Below are 19,743 nucleotides of genomic sequence, written 5' to 3'. Positions count from 1 at the left end.
TACCCTACATGACCTTGTACAAAGATGTTCACTGCATCACTACTTTGTAATAGTTTTTTAAAATTGTAACATCCTGTCTACTAATAGAAGACTGATTACATAAGTTATGGTACAGCCATACTATGACAACCAGCACTAGAAAGAATTAGGTGTTTTTATATGTACTAACATGAAACTTTGTTCATCCCATAATAATGAGTAAAAACAGCAAGTTGTAGAATAATGTTTTTTTTTTTTAAAGTGCATATATGTATATAGTTTGTATGGAAAAATACACATCAATTTGTTAATAGTGGGGAGGGGGATTGAGATAGTGAGTAAAATGGGAAAGGAAATTTAGTTTAATGTACAAATTCTGGATTTTTATTAAATTTTTCTTCTTACAATGAGCACGTTATTTTTGGAATCCGAAAAAAAATGAGTAAGAAAATTAAGACAAACAATGTAGGGCAGATTGCATTTTCCAAAGATAACTGCACTAACATATTCCATCCCATATGCTCTTCTTGCAATACGATATTGACATTCCTTCAAAAAGAGATGGGAGTCTATGTTCCCTCCCCTTGAGCCAGAACACATCTTTGTAAGTGCCTCAACCAATAGAAGAAATGGAAGAAATGACACTGTTTGACTTCCTAGGTTAGGTCATAAAGGCAGTGGGGAGTCCATCTGGCTTCCTTGCTCTCGGAGCACTTAACCTTGGAATTCAGCCACCATGTTGTGAGGAAGCCCAGGCCACATGGGGAAGACACATGTTCCACCAGTAGCCAGCATCAACTGCCAGACATGTGAGTGAAACAAGCCTTCAGATAATGATTCAAGTCCCCAGCCTTAGATTCTTCCAGCTGAGGTCCCAGACACTGCAGAGCAAAGACAAGCTGCCCTTGCTGGTATCTGTCTGAATTCCTGACCACAGAAACCATAAGAGATAATAAATTATTGTCATTTTAAACCACTAAGTTTTGGGGTAATCTGTTATTCAGCAACAGATAGCAAATACCTAGTGCATCTAACCAAGGTAAAAAATATTTTGTTTCCTTTCATAGTATTCTTAGTCATTTCAAATCTTTCAAAGTTACTGTTATTGCAGTACCATTAATATAAAAAAAATCATAATGTTGTTCTTAAACTCACCTCTTTTTTCCTACCTGGAGTTGAAGCTCACAACAGTGAGGTTGTTGCTCTGTGTGTCTTACCCTGCTCAGCTGCAGACAGAAGATCCTTCATTGCATTCCTTTCCAGTGGTTGGTGCTGGGAATTGCCTTCTATGTGAAAACTGGAGAAGAGACCGTGTCTTGAAAAATGATCTCATTTGTCAGAAAGTCTGAACCCTGGGGAGGGATCAGAGTGTGGACAAAGTCCAAGAAATAGCAATGTGAAAACATTAGATCAGAATGTAAATATGTGTAATTACAAAAACATCTCACAGCCTATGCCGTAGAACCAGAGTCAGAAGGGCCAAAAAGAGTGGGTCCTGTCCTAGGCTGGTGGTCCTGTCCTAGGCTGTACTTCACAATCACCTGGTGTAGTTTAAGAAAATACCCGAGTCTGGGGTGGGGCCTGGGCATCAGTATTTTCTTTAAACTCCTTAGGTGATTCTAAGGTGCAGCCAAGGTTGAAGACTATGGAATTTCTAGCTCAAGTTTTTTGTTTGTTTCTTTTTCCCCCCCCTCTTTAAAATACCTGAGAGAGGGCTTCCCTGGTGGCATAGTGGTTGGGAGTCGGCCTGCCGATGCAGGGGACGCGGGTTCGTGGTCCGGTCCGGGAAGATCCCACATGACGCAGAGCGGCTGGGCCCGTGAGCCATGGCCGCTGAGCCTGCGCGTCCGGAGCCTGTGCTCCGCAAAGGGAGAGGCCACAACAGTGAGAGGCCCGCGTACCGCAAAAAAATAATAAAAATAAAATAAAATAAAATACCTGAGAGAGAGAGCATACATCCTGTCCACACTGGTGTCTACTCCAGTTATAATCTTCAAGGACAAGGAGAAAGCATGAAAGATATCACTCAGAGAACACAGGTAATATAAAATACATATTTGTTTTTCTTTTTAGTTGGTCATTATGATGCACCTCCCTGGGGCATGCCTGACTATCTAAAAAATCACAGATAATTCTGCACACACTCAGAAAAGTTTGCTGGCTCTGAGGAGAGAATCAGGGTTTGAACCTAAACCAGGTTTAGTTCCAATACCAGCCTTTCTCCTGTACACAATACAACTTCTCTAATCCAGGTGAAGAGATGAGGCAGAAAAAGATTTTCCTTCTTCCTGGACTTTAAAATGCTTTTCCAAGAACCCCATATCCAAAAAGGAAGTCAGTCAGAAGGGCTGGCAGGTGTTACTGGGAGTTAGAAGGGGGTGAATCAGGAGATGCAAACCTGATGGAGGTACCAGCCCCTCACACAGCCTGAGAGCTCTCCATTCCCAGAGAGGTGGGGACAGGACCCCGGGAAGACAAGCCTTGCTCTGGCTTCCCTGGTTGGGCTGAGTGGGGAGGGAAGGGCCAACAATGTCCTGCTGCCGGTGTCCCCAGCTCCTGTTGAGCAGGTTTCTCCTCCAGGATCTAGGCTATTTGTTGACTCTGGGGGGTTGCCCTCAGACAAGAGAAAGGCATTCTCCCTCTATCAGCCACCTGGCATCCGGCATGAGCCAGGACCTGGTGGGACCATGAGAAAATATGGGTTGCAGAGAGAAGCCTGATGAACAGGGTACAGTTTATGTTATGGATGACGGTGGCAGCCTTACTGAACTGTGACAACAGCACAATTAGCATTCAGCCTTTGTTTGAATATCATATACGTAAGACCCAATCACAGACCTTCAAGAGTCTAGATGAGAAAATTTAGGTCTGAATTTGAGTCCCGGATCTTCTCTTCCACTATGTGACCTTGTCCAAGGTGTTTAATGTGTCTCAGCCTCAGTGTCCTCATTTGTAACACAGTTAATGATAAGACCTTTCAAGCCTACTTGGCAGAGTTGTTATGAACACTCTAGAATATGCTGGGGATTGAAATCCAACTCAGCTATCTGTTGTGTTCAAAATTCACTCTCTTTCCTCCCATTTTGAAATTCACATGACCAGTTTTCTGGTTCCACACCTGCTATCCACAGAGCCTCAAGTTCCCTGGCAGTGCTTCTTCTACACCACCTGCAAGCTCTCTTGGCATCCTCAGGTGTAACTCATGGGGCCTGGATGCCCTCTTTTAACTATATTCTCCAGACATCTTTTGATCACCAAACTGTGCCCAGTGCTGATATACAATGGGGAGCAAGATAGCTCTGGACAGACAGGAAATCAAGTCAAATTCCCACACTAATAAGCAGATCATTACAAACAGCCAACCATGCTAGGAAAGAACTGTACAGGGTGGTCCAAGACTCAGGGCGGCACAAGGGGGAGGGTGGTTATGACCTGATCAGGGAGACCAGGCTAAGCTTTTCTGAGAAAGTGATGCTGCAGCTGAAATTGGGGTGGGGAGGTTAATAGAGAAAACTGTGTCAGTGGCAGAAAGGGTCATAACCAAGTATGAGAGGCTGAAAGCAGTTCAGTAGTGAAAGCAGAGGATGAGAGGCTCACTGCGGGTGAGGCATGGGCTAATGGCTGCAGAAAACCATGAAGGCCTAGGTAAGAGCTTAGTATTTACCCAAGTAGCAACTGAGACACTTCTGGTTTTGTGCATGGCGTTAATCTGGAGAAAGTATTGGAGGCCATCAAGACTCGTTGTGCAGAAACTTGAAGGAACCTGGGCAAGACTTGAGGGTAGCTTGGGCTGTGGTAGTGATAAAGGGAGGGGGGGGCGTTCAAAAGGATTTGAGAAATATTAAGAAGCCCTGCCTCCATGACTCGCCAATCTAATTGATTAGATCATAGAACTTTTATTGGGCCACACCCAGCAGTGAGTGAGGTCATTTTCCATTAACGGGTCACACATGTGGACCTGGTTCTTTGTTCCTATGCAGTTGGGGTGAGGAAAGGGCTGGGACCCACTTGCTCATTGATGAAGTCCTGGCTGTCCTGTTTCTTACTCTTCTCATGTATTGAGATGTTCTCATTTCTCTGCAGCCAGGGCGTTTTAAGGTGCCAAGGGGAAGGAAATGGCTCTGGGGCCTGTAGTCCTGGCCACATACTCTGGCACATTTCTACATGAGGGTATGGGAAACAGGTCTAGCACATGAGAAGATACCTTGTTTCCTACTAGCCATCGATCCCTGCATGCATCTCCTTTGGGGATTTTGTTAGAAGTTTGTGGTTGAGTGCAGAAGTCTGTCATTTCCAGGCTCCCTAATCATAGAATCATCTTAATGCCATCAAATCTCCACCACCATTTCTAATATCGTCACTGCTAATGCCTCTTTTACCCCATAACATTGATCATTCATTCACTCATATCTGCTTATGTGTGAGGCATGGTTCTATATACTGTGAACAAAATGCCCTCAAGGAGCCTACAAACTAATCCAGGAGTCCCAGTCTTTTCCTGATGAAGTTTTGAATTCTCCTGAAATATTAATACTAAAAAACATTTATGATAAATAAATCCAACTTGTATGAAAGGCCAGGCACCACATACCATCAGTCAGTTGTTTCTGGTTGATGTACACCTGTTACAGCACATGCCATAGAGCCATTCAGGAGGAAGCAAACAAAGGAGATAGCAGAGAATAAACAGAAATGGTGAAAAAAAAATAAATGTTAAGATGAAAAGGTGAGTGAGCAGGCCCATCGCATCCACACAGACACGCATCCCTCCCTCCCGCCTGGTGAGGCTGGCTACAGTGCTCCAATCTTATTGTCCATGACTCTGCTTTGGCCTCATGGGGAGCCAGGCCCCTGCTCACGATTAACCAATAGCTTGGGATTCAAAAGTTCAATATATTCTTGCTTTTGTAGATGATTTTTTCTTCCTCTGCAAGTCTACTGATTTTGTTTCTCATTCACAGCAACATATGCCGTCTCCATCCCTCCTAGGGTCTCAGATAATGGAATCATAAATTTACAAAATTTATGTCATATCCACCTAACTGGTTATTCTTTGCTGGTCAATTAAATCCAGACAGACAGATCCTATCATATCTTCTTTAATCTTTTGAAAGATACTGTCAGCAAGTCAGGAATTTACTCCATGTGCTGCTTTACATGAAATGAAGCTTCCAAAATTTGTCCAATTCTGCTCTATTTTGCTTTTGTGCTACTTCTAAAATCTAAACTCGGGAATATTTGTTTGTGCTTTTGTAAGTTTACAAATTACCTCAAATGATTTGATAGTCACAGCAACTCTCACAGGGATTTTTATTATGCCAGTCTTACAGATGGAAAAAACACTGAGACTCAGGAAAGTTAAGTGACTTGTACAATGTTACACAGATAGGTCAAGGTAGAGCCAGAACTTGAAGGTCTAAGTTCCTTGCTTATTTCACTGCTCCTTATCTGCCCATGCAGAATATTACCAAACTATACGCCTGCTGTCTCACAATCATCCTCAGCAAAATCACACACAGCTTATTTAAAGCTGTCCCATGCAGCACTGGTCATGCTGCCTTTGAGCGCCATCATCCGCTCCCAAATCCAGAGGGCCAACTCCACAAACTGCACGGGACAACTGCCCTCAGCCAAGGCCTCCTGTGCAGCCCCAAGTTGTTCTGAACTCATTTACTCACTTGTGTCCTCTTCCTAACATTTAATTTTGTGCTCTAGCAATCAGTCTTAACCCTCGTATTGCCACTGACAAAAGTTACACGATAGTGCTGGAGTTCCCACAAAGAAACAAAGGAAAACTACCATATTGGAGGTTTAAAGATAAATTTTACAGTGGCCTAAACACCTTGAAGGAAATGGCTAAGGAAAAGAGAATAGTGGAAGTTATTTGACACGAAGAGTATCATAATCATATCTGGGAGTACTGACTAGTAGTGTATGATTTCAATCTATTTAAAATAATATTAATACAGTTTCATGAAGACTGTGCTAGAATGACTAAAAGCATTGGTTCTCCTACTTCTAGGAAAAAATCCTCCAGCATCCATTTCCAAACCCCAACGAGGGGTAAGTGATTCTCTCGTGCATTTTTACCCTCAGGTTTGTGAATCCCTACAGAGTATTAATCTTCCATTTCCGTAATAGGTCAGTTCCTTCTGAACAAAGCCTACTATCTCATTTCCACAGCTCAGGCTTGAATCCTATTCGTAAGTTTGATATTTTAATTAGGGGACAATTTTTAATGATATTCTCTATTTCCACTGTATTTGTATATATTTTCTATCTTCTGGAATCAATTTATTAAAATTGCCTAGAAAACTATTGTAAAATAAGAAACACTACTTACCCATTTGTTGAGGAATGACATATAAATTACTCAGCACAGCGCCCAACACATCTTAACACTGAATATTTGCTTTAATAACCTAAAGTACAGTCCTGCATCCTGCAATTGATACCATCCTGCAACTGATACCTTTCAGATGCTCAAATAAAGACACTAGTAGCCTCAACCACCTATTATTTGCATCTAGCACAAAGCCTGTTACTAAGTAGGTGATCCATGCTGAATACCATGCCCCCACAAGTAAGGATTCAAATCAACAGAAAACACAATTACTATCACAGATAATACATTCTTTGGGCCCCTTCACCACCTTGACACAGGCATCATAGTTTCAGAATCTTATTAACAATGGGATAAGCTAGGAAAAATTAAGAAAGTTACAACTTTAAGAGTTCATCTGTATAAATTGATAAATATGCAAAGGCTAATGTTCTCTACTTCACAATTCAAGTCCATTTCTAAACTTGAGTTTTCCCAGTAGTTTGAAAAATCACTTTGAAAATGTCACTCATTTACAGTATCACATCCCAGCTCTTACTCGTATGCATATACAACTGCATGAGTGTGTTCGTAAAATGTTTTTACTATAAATGTCCTTTTAAGGACATGTGAAAATGATAAAAGAATTAAAATTATGAGACTCAAAATTTACCTTTAGTTCACTTAAAACTCTTCTGCTCCATTGATTCTTTATCCATCAAATGAATATAATTTATTCCAATACCATCATCAGTTTTATCAAAGTGGAGGGAAAAATTGCCAGCACTCCGAAAAAAATTTTTTAAATTCCGTCCAAACATATAATCATTAAAATCTTCATACTCCCTTTGTGCATGATAAATTGTCAAGTAAGACTCAATAACGTAACATTAATTCAAATGACTTCAATTTCTTCTGTAATCTTCAGAAGGTGGGAGAACTATTATGTAGAGTATCTCACCACCCCTCTCCCTACCATTCCTAATCATTCAAGAAAAGGAGTGTGATCTAGGAAATGGGTTAGTAGACTACAGGTGGTATTATGTATAATTGGTTAAAGCACCATGCTAATAAAGTCAGGGTCCTAGGATTAATCTCTGCAAAAGTCAGTTAGTTTCTGTTTGTCCCAAGGACCCAAACTGCACTCTAGCTGCAGACAGCTTTCTTACAATGTGTCCCACTGGTCACAAAATGGGGGGTGGGGGACTGGCAAGGAGGTAAATGGATGAAAACAAATCTTCATTAACTTGAAAAAAACAAAATTCCCATGTATGGTGATAATTGAATCTACAAAGAAAAAAAATCATATATGTTCTTATGCCCTTATTCTTGGCTCAATGTTATCTCAAGTCTAAAATACTGGGTGGCTAACACTTGACTCCTCCTGTATTTTAGAACTGCCTAATAAATAATGTTCTACACAAAGCTACAGTAGAGGCCCTGTGAACTGTTACCCAATTTGTGTAACACTGTTCATTCCAGATAGACATCCTTTTTCTTTTTAATATTGATCTTCCCACAGTTTAAAAATATTTTCCATTAGTTATTTGGTTCAGAATATTGTGAAAAATTCAGCTAGGAAATTATTCATAAAACTGTATTCTGATTTTATTTTTCAAACAGCCAGTGTCCACATTTAAAATGCAGAATTTGCAAATATAAATTATCTAATAATTCAATTAAAAATAAAACAAAAACAACTTCCTTTAGTATAATACATAAAATGGTATTATAAACTCCAAATGGCAAAGTTAACTACATGACAATAATGCCAGAAGCTGTGAAACTCATTAAACCTCTAAATGAATAGGTCAGTTTAAAGAACATTTCTGTGTTCCATGATTATGCATGAAACAAACTTTCTTTGTATTATAAAGGCTCAGCAATTCATTCAGCATAATATGGGGTCAAGCAAAATTTTATTTTTACAATGACAATAAAAAACGCATTTAAACAACAGCAAAAAAAATCCTCCCAATTGTTTAAAAACAATTCTGTTTGGAGGGTAAAATGTATTTTAAAATATATTGACTTTACTGAATTTCAATTGCCAGGCTGCTGACTACCAATGTGAAAGTTTGTATTTAAAAATATCACAAATATCTTTTCATTTGACAGTGAAAATTTCAATGTGATAAGTTTCATTGCAAAGCAATTTTCACCTGAGTAGACTTTGAAATTTAGTGCTCATGTATCTGAAGGGGAGGTGGGGAAGGAAAGACCCCACTTGTGTCAGATACTGAGTTTGTAGTTCTTTCACACTGATTTCCCAGAGGGCTGAAGAAACATCGGCTATGACCTTTCAGGACATACATGATGCTCTCCTTTTTCCTATAAATTTGTTCTGGCATTTTATAAATTCCCAGTATCCATATTTCCACTTAGTTACCCACTCAAGCATAGCAACCCAATTCATTCAATTCTATACAACAGTGTCTATATTATGTACATGTTTAATTATCAATAGGAAATAGAAAATAAAATTTACAGTGATTGAGAAAGGGTCAGAAAATGGGATAGGAAAAGTAATACTGTATATTCAGAATATCCTATTATCCTACCAGTTTCAATGACAAGGTTTTTCCTTTATTAGTTGAAATACAAAGAAGGCATAGGGGATCCCAGGAAAATAACACTATATATCAGAAAATTCAACGTGCTCCACCATCAGGATTTCCATTACACATTTAATTTCTTCTGTACAATTTTTATAAACTTGTTTTTCTTTTCAAAATCATCAGATTTCCAGATTAAATTCAGCACTACACAGTATGCCCTTGAAGTAAAATGAGGTTACCTGCTTTATTTGGATACCAAGTTCCCTTCCAGACAGCATTAAAATAAAGACAAGTAAGACTACACAGATAAAATCCAGTATAATTCAAATCCAACAATGAAAAATTTCCCCCATATTGTTGCAAAATTCTTTCTACTGAAATGCTCTGCTACAATAATAAAAAGCATACATTACATATAAAAGATACCAGTGTACTAAAAAGTGACAGAAGTGGACTAGCAAATCCTTCAAAGCACATTATATAAATGACTAGCATTTAAAAACATTTTTCCTATAAAATGTAGGTCATATACATTTATAAATTGGCGGTTTTATTTCTAAAGCAGTGATGTGTGTGTTCAAATAGTTAGCTGTTCTGTACAGTATAATATCTACTCAAATCAAACTACAATAGGTTTGTCTTTCTTTTTATTGAAGTTGAATAAATTCATCTGATCAGCTGAGAAATCAAGGTTGAAAAATAAGTATCTAAAAATCAAAGTAGAAAGTTTAGAATTATTGAAATGTAGCTATGAAATATGAAGAGAACTATTTCACAATGGAGCTGAAGTCACCTCAAAACTTATGGGCTTGAATCTAAAACAGAAACAAATATTAAAATCCAAAGCAAACCACGAAGTTAGGTAGCAGTACAGAAGCAGGCAAAAAAACACACCCCCTTCCTTCAGTGTGATGGGCACTAAGTTTTGCAGTCTTCCTCCATCTTGCAGAAGGGTGGTAAGGCCATTCAATGCTTAGTGAAAGTGAGTACAGATGAAGGCAGATTTAGCCTGTCTCCCCTGCAACTTCAATTATGCTGTGTAAACAGTGTTACGTTCCAATAGGAGGAACAATGGAATTTGCTTATAAAAACTGATTAAAGATAATCATTATTAAATGAAATAAAGATAATTAATAACTCTGAAATGTTTTTAGAACTTTCCTGATGCTACTTGTAAAGTTAGCACTGCTATGTATTATTGCTTACATACAGTACAACATCATATGCCTTCTAACATAAAGCAGTACTGTGATTTGTTTGTACATATTTACAGATTCTTAAAAACAAGCTGTAAAAACATTACATACTTTCAGACAATACAAATTAGCACATTGGTACTCACTTCAAAACAAATGGAATGCATAACATTAATAAACATCATAAAGGAAGACTCACATAAAAGTCCTTGATTGTCAAGACACGTTTATATATAAACTCTAACTGTGCAGAATTAAAGATTCAATCATAGGTACATCCTTATTTGATGAACCATATTTACAGCATGGTATTGCATAAAAAAATAAAATAATGTTTACAGGGTTTTACTTTTTTATCCATTGGATTAAAGAAAGCAACAAACACAACAAGAAATGTTTGTCTGCTTTAGTTTGTTTCCTACCAAAGTTTAAGTGAAAAAGGAAACATACTTTTTTTTATTTGCAGAATATAGCAAAAACAACTGGAAAATTATTTCCCTGAAATAAAGCAATTTGAAACGGAAAATGTTTAAATTAAATTGCAGAGTCAAAAAGTTTCTCATTGATTATAATAGTGCTTCTTCAAGTAAATACACTGTGAAAAAATGAGTTCTAGTTTAAAATGTTCTAAGTCTAAGAAATGTAGTTTTACAGTAATGCCTACTTTTAAGTTTCCCGGCTTTTTTTTTTTTAACAGCCCTTTAAAAACTCAAATTAATAAAATGAAAGAAGTGGCAAAAGATCTAACCTAGCTGGCACTTTGCAAGTTTCTCTGGCCTGTGGAAATGAAAGCCTACCCTGAGCACAAGGCCTCTTTTGCCTCTCAAAACGAGAAAAATTACCCGACCATGAACAGTTCTCACTCAGCCAGAGGTAAAAGGATGGATTTCTATGGTATCAACTAGAAAATCTGCAAGTAGATCCAAAAAGTTTAAGAGCCACTTCAAATATTCTGAACCAAATGAAATATGTGTGCAATAAGTTTTTAAAAAACCACACTTTTAGAAGATGTTCAAGAGATATTACTTCAACTAATGTGATCTGTTTCCAATCTTCAAACATGAGAACAGGTCCTAAGAAAGCACACCTCACTCACACTTTGCCAAGTTTAAGGGTGTAAGAGTATGTTTTCATAGAACAATTTGCTCACCAAGAGAAATGAAAAAAAAAATTGCAAAAGAATATCCTCAATATTCTGATTTAAAGCAGCACAAAAGGCTACTTGCTTTCTCTATTAATGCCCAGATAGAAATTAAGTAACTTTCTGAACGAAACTGGGGAAACCCAAACTGCTGAGATGTTTATCATATGATAATACAAGGTAACTCTGGTAGGCATGTAGAATTTCACAGTAAGAGAGCAATGACTATACTTAAAAAGTGGTAAGTCAGTAAATTATGCCAAAGTATCATTTATCTCAAAATATGCTTATAATGTGGTAGAAAAGTCTGCCATTATGTAGATGTAAAGAAATGTGGTGAACACAGGAATGCAACACCTGAACTGCTTGCATGACTGCCACTTTCAAAGGCCTTCCCGCCTTAGCTTACTGCTCAGCAGTAGAGCCACATTCTAAAAACTGTGCTGGTGATGTTAACACAAACAAAAAACCTTATTCTGTACCAAGTACTCAACAGAACAGAAATTCTAACCAGGCTCAAAACAAAAAAAAAAAACAAAATAAATGCCTACCATCATCCAATAGTAGTATGAGAAAAACAAAAATGCCTATACCTAGGGAGAGCACAGTTCCATTGTTAACATCTCGCCTGAATGAAGCCTTCATGAGGTTGTAATGTGCAACACAAGACACACCATTCTTAAGAGTCAATAATGGCAGAACTTCAATATCTACTTCAAAGAAGTCTAAAATTCTTGAAAAACTTGGCAGCAAAGAAAGCTGTCAAATGGGAAAATATTTCAAGCAAAGTTTAATAACCAAAGTGTAGAGGAAACCCATATTAAACATAATTTATATTCCTTATCATAAAAACACCATATATTCAAAATAAATGCAAAAGATGTTAAGGGTAGAGATATTCCTGTGTTCCCTTTCTTTATGAGAACAGTCTTGGGATAACATTAAATAAAAGAAAAAAATAATTTAAATGTATAACATTCTATACTGAAACAAAGACTGCAGATCTATAAGGCCAATACAAAAGTTAAAATGGAAATTAACAATAAAGTTGCATCTTCCACGGGTTTTAATTTTAGATTATCACTGGTGCTATATCAGTACATGTGCATTGTGACAAAGATGCTGGAAATTTAAAACAAAAAAACCAAAAAGTTGGAAGAAATTAAACATGATAATAAAATCAGTATAACTAATGTTACTTTCCAAAAATTAAAACTGTCCAATGTGTAACTCAAACCATCATTCTTTAGAAAAGTATATATATAATATGTATATATATAAAAGCACTATTTATTGTACCATGCTGTATTATTTTAAGACAAAGAATTAAAAAAAAAAACATTCGTGGTATAAGGATAAAGTCTGTAGTTTATTTAGATTTTGAAATGCAACAAAAAGTTTCCGATCACTCATCTAGCTGAAAAAGAAACTGTAGTTACTAGAATTAGTAAACACTCTTGGTTTGTAAAATTGTAATGAGCAGTGTTCATTAAAAAGTAACTCAAGATAAAATAAGCAATTAAAATGCCCATTTCTTTAGTTTCTCTGGATACTGTTTAATTATCCAATCTATCAAGATTCTAGAAAGAGAAGGATTAAACCAGGTTTTACAGTTCCAAAGATATCCAATTTCCTTTTATTGCCAAAAATTAAAATTTTCAATTATGAGATGATTATGACACAACCATATCAAACCTAAAAATCTAAATTTTTTTTTTACTTTGAGAAATCAAAAATACCAAATAGATTCTAAGTGCTCTATGTTAACTGAAGTGTATATGTAAAGTAAAATACAATTAAGCTTTAAAATGTGGAATATACATTTTGTATAAGCATTATGTTCTTGGGAATGTAATCTACAGAATATCTTTTTACTAAAACTTCAAAACCTTGATACTTGCACATGAAAAATCATAAAAAATATCTAGGTACAACTGTACAAAGAAACTGACACCAATATGCATACTTCCATAGAGAAGTGAATGCTTCAACAGTTATGTATTTTGGTAAAAGTTTTGAAAGTATGCATATTTTTAAAGTAATTAGGCTTTTAAATAGTGGAGTCTTAGACTATCAGATTTTTATTACTTTTTTCTCAAAAAAAAACATGTCAATATAATGCAAAATGAAAATCAAGGGTATATGGCATATCATTCTTTTTAAAAGGTGGTTTCCTTTTTTCCCCCTATAGGACACACTAATTTATTTAAGCCATAATCTCTTGACATTTAAACTTTTAAGTTCACTCTGTCTATAAAGTATACTCAGATTCCCTGCTGAAGTGCCATGTCTATGCTGAAAACTTAGAAACAGTATGAGTAAATTTCACACAATCACTAATCTCCTAAAAATGTACAATATTATCAGTTAGGAAACAATTGTGCGAAAGTCTTTTTTTTTTTCCTTTTAAACTTGGTGTAGGTGGAATAGCAAGTTTCTGATCTAAAACAAGTAATGCATTGCTTCTATAAAGGTGACAACATGTAAGGCAGTTCAAAGAATGCTGACTAACCAAATAAAATGCAGTTATTGGATTATCTTGCTATTCATATCAGCTTAACTTGTTTTAACGCATTGCTCTTAAATCTGTACAGCACTCCATTTTACACAGAGTAACCCCACTCTTGATTAATCTGTTCTAAAGTGCCAGTATTATTTACACATTTTTTTTAGCCAAAAGTCTGGCCAGTTGTGGCATCAGGTGAGGATGTCATCCCAGCTCTATTATCATTTACATTCACCAAGGGAAATTCTGGAAATTCAGCACTTGTCCCTGGTCCCCGAAGGTTCACCTGTCCATTGGCAGTGCTAAACTGAGTAGCTATTCCAGCTCTGGATCCATGATATGGAGCACGGAAGGGTTGTTCAAAAGAGCTCATTTGGTAAGCTTGGTGGACAGGCTGAGCCTCAGCTTTCTTCTGAGAAGTCACTTGATCCAAAAAGTCCTGTGTTGATGTGGCAGAAGCATGGTTTGTCTCATCACCTGAAAAGGGAAATGAGTGCTGTGAATCACCAACTATTAGTCCAAAGTGGGACTTATCTGGAGTTGTTCTTAGTGGAGAATTCATTCCTGATCGAAAGCTATTGATGGGCATGGCTGCATAGACTTGCTTGTCTATGGAAGAGAATGCTGGCTGATTTGGAAGGGTCTGGTTATCAGTCACAAAGTTAAGGCTCGGGCTATTCAAATAGGCATCATTTTGGCTAGTTCTGTCCAAAGCCTGCTGCAGAAACTTTGAGTATTCCTGCAACATGTTGGCTTTATCTGATGAGGATGCTTGGGAGCTTGATCCAACATTCTCCGACTGGGTAACCTCAGGTACTTCAGAAGAATTTATTGATATGCTAGAAGTCACCTCAGTGTCCGCAACACTGAATGATATCTCATGTTGTCCATTAGCTTTATGAGAATAATGATCCAACAGAGTCTGCAGTACCTCATCTGGAATAACATTTTTGTCATGATTACTCTTTATCTCCACATTCAGTGCCTGTGAATCTAATATGGATGCTGTGGTACTCTCATCAATGACACTTGCCACAGCTGCCTGTGTTACAGAAGGCTGAGAAGCTATGGTACCCACATTCAGCGCATACTCCCTACTATTGTTACTTGCTGCCTGAAGATATCGCTTCTTCTTCAAAAACTGCATGGCATCATCATAATTAGTGCTACTGTGCACAGGTTTACTAGGCCCCTCTTGCAAATTGTCAACCTGGTCAATGTCAGCATTGCCTTCTGAGTCCAGTAAAGCTTGTTTGTCCACAAGTTCAAAAGCATACTTTGAAACTTTGCTTTCTTCATATGTGGATAAAGGCGAAATTGTTTGATTTTGCTCCAATGGCTGTTTCAGACTTCTCTTACTATTAATTTTTTTGAGAACCAGCTTAGGTGGATGTATTTCTCCTGATGCATCTTCTAAATGCGATCCCCCAACTGAAGAATGCGGCATTTCAACAGCATACTCTGCCACCATATACTCATCTTTTACTTTAGTACTTGAGGAGTAAAGAGGCAAGTAATCATTTTTGTCTTTCTTCAGGTCAGATTTGTCCAAAGAACTCTCTTTGTCCATCCCAGATGATTTTTTCTCAGTTTTCTGCCTTTTCTTTTTTGGCAGTGAGTTATCTTTTGGTGATGTAGAAAAGCCAGAATCTTCCTCGGATGTCAGAAGGCCACCTTTGATGGCACATCTGTTTAGTTTTTTGTCATGATTTTCATGGCACATACGTTTATGTTTCAGTACACGATCTGTTCTGGAAAAATACTGTCGAATTCAAAGTTCAGAAGTGAGTTTTTTGTTTTAGTTTGTATTTTGGTCAACCAAGAAAAGAAAAGAAAAAATGGAATTAATATAAAGACAGATATAAATATAATAATATGAGCAACTCCAAACTAATTTGCTGAGCCAACTGTTTATTACAAATTGAATCAACAGCAGTTAGGAAGTTCTTCAAATAGTTTTAGTAGTAACATTTTCTAATTTAACTTATTAGAATTGTTTTATAATTTAAGACAGAGGAGTTTCAATGTCACTCATACCACAATAAAGTGATTTTTTTAAAAAATTCAAACCACATCTTACCTGTAAACAGTATTCACACTGGTAGGGTTTTTCTCCACTATGAGTTCTCTTATGCCTTTCCATATGATATTTTTGAATGAATCTCATACCACATTCATCACAGCGAAATGGTTTTTCACCTAGCGCATGATACAGAAAGTTTAAAACAAAACAAATACTGTAAAATAATGAATTACTTTACCACAAGAACCTCTAAATAAATGGCTTTTGAATGTTGCCATACTTTGTTCTTTTTAAATGACAAAAGTCTCCCTTATACTAAACATATCTTCCAGTTTAATTTGTCAAGAATATCTTGCTTTGTAAAAATGAAAGAGATTGGTACACGCCATTGGGAAGAAAAGGTTGAAAGCAGGCATACTCAATTTCCCTTTTACTGTACGTGCACATAACATACTCCTTCCATAGAGACCGGTATTATTACCAGGACCTTAACAGTAATATGAACAGGGTTTCAGTAGAGTGGCTGATGTTTCTAATCCTTTTTTTCAATCACACAAAAAGTATTTCAGAAAATTTTTTGAAAAAACAAAATGTTACCCATACATAGTCCAACACAATTCTTGGGTATACCTTTTTAATTCTTCATGTCTTTTCAAAGATATCTGTGGTTAAATGAAATCTGAATCCTAGGAAAATATTTTTTAAATCTAATTTATTAAAACATAAGAAGAGCTTAAATTAGAGACTAAGTTTTAAAAGTAATGTTTGTTTATACTGATTCTCTTTTCCTCAACTCAAACCAGCATTTCTCATGTCCTTTCAGGAGTGAATTAAATTAAGAGCTGTTAACTGGGCACACGACCCCCACACCACTCCCAGTTTTTTTTTTTTAAATCATATAAGGACTTCTCAGCTTTAATGAACCATTACTAAGAAGATTAAAATAGCTTTTACTGATAAAGCCACAGCCTAAGTAAGTAGAAGGATGTGACAAGAAGTTATCTTAAATAATACTTGTCTGAGAAACCACTGTTTCTACCTTTCATACAGTCAACAAAATTTTACTGAATACTTCTCCTCTACCCATAAAAGTATAAGACATGTTACTTGTCCTCAAAGAGTTTATGACATAATTGGGAAAACAAGAAAGCAACAACTAACAGAACTATATCCAGCTCTGGTTTACCTTTATAACTTTATAACCCACTAGTTATATCTTCTTAACATTCTCCTCCAGCCAAATCGAAGAACCCACCATCTCATGCTTTCCTACTTCTGCCTTGATTCAGGCAGCTCCCTCAGTCCACCTCTGTGTGTTCAGGTACTACACTCCCCTCAAGGGCCAACCCATCTCCTCTGGGATACTTTGCCCTATTCCCCCAGAGGAAAGGCATCTTTATCTTCTTTAACTTTCCAGAGAACTTCAGCTGTACCTCTCCAATGGCACTCATTACTTTCATTCCAATAATTATTTTGTACGACTCTATTCTTTTAACTAAAGTACATTTCTTTAGGTCAGAATCTGGGCCTAAATGATCTTTACGTAGCTCAAAATACTTCGGGCAACTTTTAAGGGCCACGTGAATGGCATAAAGGATTATTACAGTGGATTATAATTGCAAAAAATGTTATTATGAGCTGGTATGATTTGAGAAAGCTTCTTGTGTTAGAATCTAAGCTGAGTAGCCCTTTAATGGATTGTGTGTATGGGATTAAAGCCAAGGAAAGAAAATTTAGTGAGGAATAACAGAGCAACTAAGGGTTGAGATACTATAAAATATACTGGAGAACTAGTACCTAAAAAGAAAATTTAATTTGGCCACAAATAAATTATTTGAAACTTTCAAGAATTGCAACTTCTGTAATTGCTATGGAGTTATCAAATTTTAGGGCCGAAGGGACTTTGAAATGGCTTCAAACTGTGCTCTCGGGGCTCCACAGAGGCCCCCAAAGGATCATCCTGGTGTGGCAAATGGCTTTAAGGTTGCCACCAAAAATTCAGGACAGAACAGCTCCATTTCTGTACACAGGGAGTCTGAGTAAGGACTCCAGGGTTCAAAGGCTAGAATGGAGACCTGGAGACCTAACACAACTAATCTCGACCAATTTACTTATTTTTACAAAACAGAAAGTCCAGAAAAATGAAGATACTTGTCCAAGGGTTTAGTAAGTGGATAACTAATGAAGCAACAAAAGCTGGAGGAGAGGGCTTCCCTGGTGGCGCAGTGGTTGAGAATCCGCCTGCCGATGCAGGGGACACGGGTTTGTGCCCGGGTCCAGGAAGATCCCACATGCCGCGGAGCGGCTGGGCCCGTGAGCCATGGCCGCTGAGCCTGTGCGTCCGGGGCCTGCGCTCCGCAATGGGAGAGGCCACAACAGTGAGAGGCCCGCGTACCACCAAAAAAAAAAATAAAAAGCTGGAGGAGAAGACCACTTATTTAGGAAGTTTGAAAGTGAAAGAAATGAGAAAAAGGAGGTGAGAAGTAATAGGAGGCAATCCATTCAAGATTAAGAATTGGTAAGGGTGGGAAACTGAACTAAAATGGACTATTATGGTGAATAATCGAAATAACAAGATCCCAGAAGAACTAGGATGAAAAGGGAAGAGTACAAGTATTATTTTAAAAAGAAGTTTAAGAATAGGTCCATATTTTGATATAAAGACTGTATATGATAGAACTCATGTTAAAAAAGATAATACACCCCACATTGGTCAAAGAAGAAGCTGACAACCTGATCCTAAAATTCATATGGAAATGCAAGGGATCCATAACAGCTAAAGCAATCTTGAAAAAGAAGAACTAAGTAGGAAGACTCAGACTTCCCAAATTCAAAACTTACAATCAAGCTACAGTAGAAAGATAGTGTGGTAATGGCATAAGGATAGACATACATATCGAGGAATAGAATTGAGAGTCTAGAAATAAACCTTTACATTTATAGTCGACTGACTTCAGTGGGGAAAAAAGTCTTTTCAACAATGACACTGGGACAATTTGATACCCATATGCAAAAGGATGGGGTTGGACCCCAACCTCACACTGTATACAAAAATTAACTCAAAACTGATCATAGGCCTAAATGTGGGAACTAAAACTGTAAAACTCTTGGAAGAAAATACAGGAATAACTCTTGACTTTGGATTAGGCAATGATTTCTTAGATACAACACCAAAAGCACAAGCAAACAAACAAAAAATAAATAAAATATACCTCACCAAAATTAAAAACTTTTGTGCTTCAAAGGACACTATCAAGAAAGTAAAAAGACAAAATGCTGTAGTAGCTGCTGTGGGAAACAGTTTGGCAATTCCTCAAAATGTTAAACTTAGAATTACCATACAAGCCAACTGTTCTACTCCTACGCATATACCCTAAAGAACTGCAAACAGGGATTCACTCAGAGATTTGTATACCAATGCTCACAGCAGCATTATTCACAACAACCAAAATGTGGAAGCAACCCAAGTGTTGAATGGATAAACAAAATGTGATATATACAGACAATGGAATATTTTTCAGCCATAAAAAGGAATGAAATTCTGATACATGATACAACATGGATGAACCTTGAATAAATTATGATAAGTGAAAGAAACCAGGCACAAAAAGGACAAATACTTCGTGATTCCATTTATACGAAATACCTAGAGTAGGCAAATTCACAGGAATAGAAAGTAGAATAAAGGTTACCAGGGACTGGCAGAGGAAGGAAAGGGGAGTTACTGCTTAATGGCTACAGGTTTTTGTTTGTGTATAATTTTGTTACACAATGTTATAAATGTACTTCACTACACTACACTGTATGCTTGAAAATGATTAAATGATAAACTTCAAATTACGGGTTTTTTTTTTTTTTTTAAAGGTGAAAAGGCAATCCATGGAATGGGAAAAAATATTTGCAAATCGTATGTCTGATAAGGGATGTATATCCAGTATGTTAAAAAAAACTCTTACAACTCAACAATAAAAAGACAAATAAACTAATTTAATAACAGGTAATGGATCTGGATGAACAT

The 19,743-nt window shown here is 37.0% G+C and overlaps 1 protein-coding gene across 10 annotated transcripts in view; it reads right to left on the bottom strand.

The window, feature by feature from the left end:
• Nucleotides 1–8,869: 8,869 nt before the first annotated feature.
• Nucleotides 8,870–19,743, bottom strand: part of ZNF148 (zinc finger protein 148) — a 127,985-nt gene continuing 117,111 nt past the window's right edge. For 9 of the 10 annotated variants that reach the window (XM_059064374.2, XM_067034396.1, XM_067034392.1 and 6 more), the window contains 2 exons: nt 15,783–15,901; nt 9,512–15,464 (listed from right to left, as the gene is read on the bottom strand). In XM_059064374.2, the coding sequence (XP_058920357.1) occupies nt 13,866–15,464; nt 15,783–15,901 (1,718 nt within the window). In that variant the 3' untranslated portion in view covers nt 9,512–13,865. Of the gene's footprint in view, nt 15,465–15,782; nt 15,902–19,743 lie in introns of all 10 variants that reach the window. The other variant, XM_059064375.2, reaches the window with a different exon arrangement.

Source organism: Kogia breviceps, chromosome 5, assembly GCF_026419965.1.
Source record: "Kogia breviceps isolate mKogBre1 chromosome 5, mKogBre1 haplotype 1, whole genome shotgun sequence".
Taxonomy (NCBI): domain Eukaryota; kingdom Metazoa; phylum Chordata; class Mammalia; order Artiodactyla; family Physeteridae; genus Kogia; species Kogia breviceps.
The sequence above is the reverse complement of the archived record's forward strand: the minus strand, read 5'-3'. Positions and strand labels throughout refer to the sequence as shown.